The sequence below is a fragment of the Canis lupus genome, chromosome 4, assembly GCF_048164855.1.
Source record: "Canis lupus baileyi chromosome 4, mCanLup2.hap1, whole genome shotgun sequence".
In the NCBI taxonomy this organism is placed as follows: Eukaryota; Metazoa; Chordata; class Mammalia; order Carnivora; family Canidae; genus Canis; species Canis lupus.
In genome coordinates, this window is record NC_132841.1 from 5702536 (window position 1) to 5710784 (window position 8249).

Consider the following 8249-nt stretch of genomic DNA (forward strand, 5'->3'; position numbering starts at 1 on the left):
AGACCTGGGATCGAGTCCCACGTCGGGCTCCCAGTGCATGGAGCCTGCTTCTCCCTCTGCCTGTGTCTCTGCCTCTCTCTCTCTCTCTCTCTCTGTGTGTAACTATCATAAATAAATAAAAATTAAAAAAAAAAAAAAGAGGAAGACCTAGAAAAGATATGGGTTGGGGAACACAGGATCAGACATATTTGTTTTTGTCATGGTACTTTTTTTTTAGGATTTTATTTATTTGAGAGAGAGAATGTGCACACAAGCGAGGGGAGGGGGCAGAGAGGGGTAAGCAGACTCCCCACTGAGCCGAGAGTCCTGAACTGTGCTCAGATCCCAGAACTCTGAGATCATGACCTGAGCCAAAGTCAGACACTTAACCGACTGAGCCACCCAGGTGCTCCTTTGCCATGTTACTTTTTGAAATACCTATTGTGCATCCAGATGGAGATGTTGGGTAGAGGGTAGGATATGTAAGTGTGTAGCTCAAGGGAGAAGGCAGGACTAGAGAGATCACTTTTAAGTCACTGGCATAGCTAGGGTACAGTTCTTATCCCTAGTGGTTTATTAAGCCCCAGTACTTGAGAAAATCGCCTAGAAAATAAACGTGAGTACAAAAGAAGGAAAGTGGAGGCAAGCCCACTTTTAGGAGTAGTGCTGAGAGGGAAAAGATTGAAGTAGCAAGACTTGAGGAGTAGCCGTATATGAAGAAAACCAGGAGAGGCTGGCCAACAGTTGAGGAAGAGGAGAGTGCTCATTTATGTCAAATGTTGCTGAAAGGCCAGTGAAGTGGCTAGTGGCTGATCAATATTGGAATCACTAGTGACCTTTTCAAGAGCATTTACTATGAACTGTGGCAGTGGAGAAGCTGGATTAAAGCTGATTGGGATAGGGGGAGGTGAGGAGGTCGAGATGGTGACCCTAGGAAAAAGGGAGCCCTAGGAAAATCTCAGGTTTTGTAGTGAATGCAGAAAGGGGACATTAGAGATGGGGGGAGGGACAGTGTCATTGCAAGCTTATGATTTTTCCTCCCTGACCCTCTTCTTTTTCCACTGTTCTCATGCTCTGAAGCACTTTGATTTCATTTTTTTTTCTTCAGAGGAATATACTTCCATCCCTCTTCTTCTGTTGTGATAAGTCCTATAACTCTTTCCAACTTTGTCTAGGCTTTTTAATTTGTGTGCTGGCTGAAAGCCTGGGTTATGGAGTAATTTGAAAAGAAATGCTAATATATAGAAAGTATATACAGAAACATTCTGTCAAAGGAAGGGGATCAGGATTGTATTTGATATGTAACCATCTAAAAATAATTAAAAATCAATTATAAGCATACTATTTAAATCCTTATGCTAGAGCTCCTTCTTCTTAAGTCATCTAAGCCTTTTTAGAGTATTTTTTATGTAATAAGAGGTCTATCCAGAAACTGCTCCTCTAAAAACAGTGTTTTGTGTATGTGTCACCACAGATTCTCTATAGCAAGTGATTCTGATAAATGGATGCTTTCTCTGGGGTGTTAGCATTAAAAGTCAGTTCCTAAATACTATTAAAATATCAGTCAGAAAATGACTATCCTAGTTGTCAAAGAAAAGCAAACCAAATATACTATTCCTAGCCATCCCCACACTCAAAATGTATAACTGAAACCAATGCTAGGAAAATATAGTTTAATTCATATACATTGCTGGAAGCATTGGCACAATTATTTTGGAAAACAATTTAATTATATATTTGGAGAACTAGCTAATTCCAGGTCTAAGAATAGGTCTCAAGGAAAAATAGTAACCATAAAGAAGTTTGTTGTGATAATATTTATAATAACAAATTATTTAAATTGTGATACATTAAAGAAAAAGTAGACATTTAAAATTTTATTTAAAATGCTCAAAATGAAAAAAAAATAAAATGCTCAAAATGTTCATTGCATTTTTGTTGGTAACAGGAAGAGACTAAAAATTAAATATTACAATTCATAAATATAATGGAGTACTATTCAACTTTGAAAAGACAAAGAGGTAGATTTATATATGTATCAATATGTAACAATCTCCTGAGACAGATTGTTTAAAAAGAAAAATCAAGAATCAAACAATATATACTATGATTGTGTTTTTCAAGTAGAGTTGTAGCTGCACATATTAAATTTGCATATCATATCTCTAGCTTCTGGAGATAACATTCTTACAGAACGGGGGCTAGAAACATTTTCCATAGAGGCAGATGATAAATAATTTGGGCTTTGAGGGCCAATTGGTCTCTTGAGAACAACTTCACCCTGCCGTCGTCGTACGTGTGAAATCTACCATAGGCAAGATGTAAGCACATAGGCATGGCTGTTTCCAGTAAGTTTTTCTTAACAGAAACAGATGGTCTAGATTAGGCCTGGGGGCAATAATTTGCCAGCCCCTATTCTAGAGTTTTGAAGACAATGAAGCAACTGGTAACAAGGGGGAAGTGGAAGTTGGAGGACTTACGGAGGGTTTTTGATGAGATTTGCTTTTCTACCTTATATTCCTGTACTGAAGGAGTTTCTTTTACCTTGTACATGTATCCATTATAACATTTTTCCCCCAAATAATTGATCTATAACAAGGAGAGAATTTCCCTGAGGAAAATAACAAATTTATCATTTGCTTTGTAAACAAAGTATAGGAAAATGCTATAGTTGAGCTGTGGTCCCTTTTGTTCCAACTGGAAGAAGCAATTAGCCTCCCATTCTCATCACCATTTAAATTCATAAGAAACCCCAAACACTGGAAGATGCAGGACTTAGTAGGAGGGAAATTATTTTTGGAGGGATTACAGATTTTTCCTATTGGATTTAAAGTTCTTTTTGACACGTGGTCTAGCTACTTGAGATACACTAGTTTTTCCTTTTTTGATACTATGGTATTGTGACATTGTGGAATGCTCTTATAAACTAAGTGATTTTAGTCCAGTGGACTGGTGTTTGCTTTCTTTTTGTTCTTGTATAAACATTTATTTAAGTCTCTGGTTTGATTTCTCCTTTCCTCAGGTGCTGCTACATCCTCATCCTCTTCTTCCCCTTCATCCAGTTCCATAACAGCTGCTGTTATGTTAACCCTAGCTGAACCGTCAATGTCCAGCGCATCACAAAATGGAATGTCAGTTGAGTGCAGGTGACAGCAGGACTTGCTAAAGCACTTTGCACTTAATGGCTGTTGAGGGCCACGTCTTTTTTTATACTGCACAGTGGCACAAAAAAAAAAAAAAAAATCAGACAAGCACTATTTTATATTTAAAAATTGTTTCTTGACAAGCTGACTTGGCACTTAAGTGCACTTTTTTTATGAAGAAAAAGTACAATGAACTGCTTTTCCTCAAGCAATAATTGTTTCCAACTTGTCTGGGAATTGTGTGTCTGGTAACTTGAAGGCCTTCCACTGTGGCAAATGGAGGCTTTTCACTGCCTGTAGAGACAATACAGTAAGCATAGTTACTCGGTGGGCCAGAACATGTTAAGATAACTTACTGTATATGTATTCCCTTGTATTTTGTTAAAGCTGGAACATTTGATATTTTTCCATTTATTTATGAAAAAATATGAACCTATTTTCATTTGTACGAGCTAATTGTTTTTTAAAGCAAGTCACCTTAGGGTGGCTTTAATTGTATAAGTCAAGCACATGTAATAAATTCAAAACCTGCAGTTAACAGGATATTAGACATCAATCCTGGTAACCAAATATTAAAGATTCTCTTTAAAAAAGACTGAACATGTTTACAGGTTTGAATTAGGCTAAAAGGTCTTGCAGTGGCTTTTCATGCCCCTTCAAATTGGAATGGAACTACTGTACTTTGCCATTTTTCTATAAATCAGTATTTTTTTTTAATTTTGATATAATACATTGTGTGAAAAAAGAAAATGGCTAATAAACTGTATTAAATCTTAAACAATGTATAAAGATTGTACTTAGCCAGTTCAAAGTGTATATTTATTCATAATGAATTATAACAGTTATATTTTTGTGTTTTCTTGTAAATGTTTCTTTTTCCTTAAATACAGATAATTCATTTGTATTGCTTATTTTATTATGAGCTACAAGAGGACTTCAGGAACAAGTAAACTGTATTAGTATGTTTCAAGGTTGTTGATATGAACTGTCTCAAAAGGATGGTTGTTATTTTAAGTATAAATAGCTAATCGGAGTGGTAGGCCTACAAAATTAAATGCCTTGTATAAAATCCAAAATGAACGCAAAATTGTTTTCACTTGTATTGACTTTATGTTGTATGATTCCAATCTCTGTTCTGTTTGGCACTTGTATTTAATTCTACACCTTTGTAAGACATTTGTATATTGCGGATGTGTTCATTCAAGCTATTTAATACCTGGCACTGTTAATACACAGTACTTTACTGTACAGACTGTTTTACCGTTTTAATTGTAGTTCTGTGTACTTTCTTTGGATGGGGCTGGCATGTTTTATTTGTTTTCTGGCAATACGACGTGAGAATTTCGAAGCGTTTTGTTGTAGATGCTAACGTGTCAGAATCCTTTACATTCAACTTTTCTAAGAAAAGCATTTTCAGTCTTGTAGTGTGTGCTTACAGTAACTAATTTTGTTGAAAATGGTTTCAAGTTATTCAAATTTGTACAGGACTGTAAAGATTTGTTGACAGCAAAACGTTGAAGAAAAAGCTTATAGAATAAAAGCTATAAAGTATATATTAGGATCTGCAAACAATGAAGAATTATGTAATATATTGTACAAATGTAAGCAGAGGCTCTGAAATAAAATGCCATAGTTTGTGAATCCTTGATTTTGTTTCTAAAAGATAAAGTAATTTTTTAAAAAAAGATTTTATTTATTCATGAGACACAGGCAGAGGGAGAAGCAGGCTCCATGCAGGGAGCCCGATGTGGGACTCAATCCCAGGTCTCCAGAATTAGGCCCCAGGCTGAAGGCGGTGCTAAACCACTGAGCCACCCAGGCTGCCCAAGATTAAGTAATTTTAGTTCATTTCTATATGTGATGACTGACTGGAACATATATCTCTAGCCCATTATTATCAGAAAAGGGGTTCACTGACCTGCCAAAAAGGGAAATATTATACCTATTAAAATTAAAAGTCCATTAACCAGACACAGGATTTATTAGGCATTTTTATATGTTTATATACACTATAGACTATTTTGCTTGAGCCTGAATATGAATATTTATGACTTGGGAGGTTTGTCTAAAGAAGAAAAAATTTATTTCCTTTAACATGTGAAACCTGCACCAGCAGCTTTTTGCCTTTTTTCTGTCTTGTAATTTCATTCATTGGACTTTTACTTTTAGTGCACTCTGCCCTACTGCACATTGGAATCATCTGGACATTGTTTTTTTTTTTTTTCAAATATTTATTTATTTATTTATTCAGAGAGAGAGAGAGAGACAGAGAGAGGCAGAGGGAGAAGCAGGCTCCATGCAGGGAGCCTGACATGGGACTCGATCCCAGGTCTCCAGGATCACACCCCAGGCTGCAGGCGGTGCTAAACCGCTGTACCACCAGGGCTGCCCTCATCTGGACATTGTTAAAACAATAGTCCGTACTCCCACTGTGCCCATGGAGATGGTGGGGGGGCAGCTATTGCCCCCCAAAGAGTCGTACTTAATTGGTCTAGGATGGTGCTTGGTTATTGATCTTTCTTTAAAGGTCTCCAGTGATTTAATATGCGTCTGAGTTGAGAACCACTGCTTTTCTCCACTTTTAAAAAATCGGTAATTAGGATTTTTGCCCCATTTAATGAACTTTCCATCAAGAGACAATCCTTTAAACAATTTTTAAGGCCTAAAAAGCTCAAATGTATAGTTTTAAATCAACTTTGGGATGATCCTTTATTTTTACAGAAATTTGCTTAACTTCTAAGAGGTGAATTTTAAAATCTGAAGAACAGTGCTTCCCAAAATGAAGTCCTAGATACTGATTCCTGGAAATACTCTGGCAATTGTCAGATATATATGCCATATATAGCACTCCTTTTTCTGCAGAGATTCAGTGTTAGCATATTCAAAACTAAGGAGGCCTGTGAAGACACCTGGCTAACTTCCTTTACCCTTCTGTTATCAATCTTACCTGACCATGACACCTTGTTTTTCAAGGAACTACTGCTATCACCTACTTTGCGTGTTACAGAAATAGTGCTGTAAAGGGGAACAATTCTAAACTTTGTTGGAGTCAACATTTACTATCTGGGGCCTCTCTGCCTTCCTGCCCATTCTGTCCTTCCCAGCTTCTCTGGAGAGTTTGAGAATTTCATGGTTATTACCAGAATTTGACTTAACGTTTTCATCTGGGCACCTGAACTATATTTTATCAACCTAGTTACAGTGTATGGTAAAATTAGGATGTGGGTTTTTTTTCTCCAAACCTTTTTTTTTTTTCCCCCTACTGAAATAAGCTGAGAGTGCGGTCTTATTAATATTCTTAACCTGGGGAGACTGGGGAAGCTGAAGCAGCAAACATAAAGACCACTAACATTTTTTACAAAGTGTTTTTGTCTATTTTTTTTTTTTCAAGTAGGCTTGATTCCCAGTGTGGAGCCTGATACAGGGCTTGAACTCATGACTGTGAGATCAAGACCTGAGCTGAAATCAAGAGTTGGACACTTAACCAACTGAGCCGCCCAAGCGCCCCTTGTCTGTGCTTTCCTATGAAAAGAGTCTTTATGTTTTAAACTTTTCAAAGCGGTTAAGTGATCTCCAAAGGCTTAAAAACCAGTTCTGAACAGCAATGGGGATCATTTAAGTCTCCAACCAGAGCCTCTTTCATCCTAATTATTTTCCTCTAGAAATGTGTGCTACCTTTCATTCTTTATGAGTCCATTTCTCCACCTTTCAATTTTCACCTAATATTTACGGATTTTTGGCTAACATCATAATGGGTTTTGTGTATATTATATGTGAACTCCTGGAGGAATAGTGTCATGGTTTAGTTGTGGAAGTAATATATGTAAGACTTAAATATGTGCTAAACTACATTGTAAGGAAAAACCAGTGCATAAGAGTTTAAAGGGGTGGTGAATTAGTATACAGGACATGTGATGACAGATGTGATGGTGACACAGAGGAGATGCAAACCTTGAAGTAACATTTGAGGGAGATTCATCTAGAAATAGACTGTAGGCAACAGTGGAGAGGAAGAGTCGGGAAAGACCAGATGTGATGAAGTTGCAGTGCTATGGAGAGAAAATGATTCTTGGAAAAATGCTAGAGAGAGTAAGGAGGGAATGGGATTGGGAGACCTTCTGAAGGAAAAAATGAGTAGAATCTCTTCGGAGGGAGACACTTGAATTGCAAATAGGCACAGTTGGGTTTGTCTCATCTTTTGTGAAAGATCACAGTTATGGGAAACCTTTTAAAAAAGAGACTCAAAAACCAGGCCCAAGCAGATGAGTATTATGAGGATTTTTTTTCATTTTTCTGATGTGGTCTATGAAAGGTCACATATATTCTCCGTGACTTCTGTCAGTACGATATTACCATCAAAGTTCTGAATTCAATTATCTAACTATAATATTTACCTTTTACTACATAATCAATTTACCAACATTCAATAGGTACAGCAGCAAATAGAGATGCAGAAATAGGATAATTAAGACACCCATTTAGACATCTAGAGAGAGTACATAACACTAATGCAGCTAGATGAAGGATTGGGGGAAAATCTTGTAAATAGCTGGGAAATTTTCATATGTGAGATGTCTGAGCTGGGCCTTGACGTATGGGCACGATTTTGCAGGCGAAAATGACTAAGGAGGATAATTTTGGGTAAGGGAATAAAAAAGGCTAGAATGTATGGGTTTGGAGGGAGAGGAGTCAGCGAAGTTAGGCTGAGAAAATAGCAAGAGTGCCTAGGATCTGGCAGAAGAGCAAGGGAACAGCGGGTTCGGCCTGAGGCCTCCACTGCTATAAATTTAATTTTGAAATCGTGTCTAATTTCAGAAAAGTTGCCAGAGCAATGCAAAAAATACCCACGTACGCTGCACACCGATTCACCAATTGCTAATATTGTGTAACCTACGTCCCTGTAACCTTTCTTGATAATCTTGATAAACCTCCCTCCCTCCCTCCCCGCCAATGATTCAGGGGTTTTCGACCGTGTTTTCCCTCCACTTGGGCTGGTACCCCACACCCAGTCGGGCAGATTCTTAGTTACCCTCCAAGCCTCAAGCACTCTTCTCTCACTTGCAAACCTGAAGAGCTCCCACCTGCTCCAGGCAGCCCAGCCCCGAGCGGCGGCAGGTCTCCCGCTCC

At 37.7% G+C, this 8249-nt stretch overlaps 1 protein-coding gene across 5 annotated transcripts in view; it reads left to right on the plus strand.

The window, feature by feature from the left end:
• The window catches only part of ARID4B (AT-rich interaction domain 4B), a 149762-nt gene extending 144999 nt beyond the window's left edge, over nt 1–4763 (plus strand). For 4 of the 5 annotated variants that reach the window (XM_072822988.1, XM_072822990.1, XM_072822991.1 and 1 more), the window contains one exon: nt 3002–4763. In XM_072822988.1, the coding sequence (XP_072679089.1) occupies nt 3002–3129 (128 nt within the window). In that variant the 3' untranslated portion in view covers nt 3130–4763. The remainder of the gene's footprint in view (nt 1–3001) is intronic. The other variant, XR_012029280.1, reaches the window with a different exon arrangement.
• Nucleotides 4764–8249: the final 3486 nt, after the last annotated feature.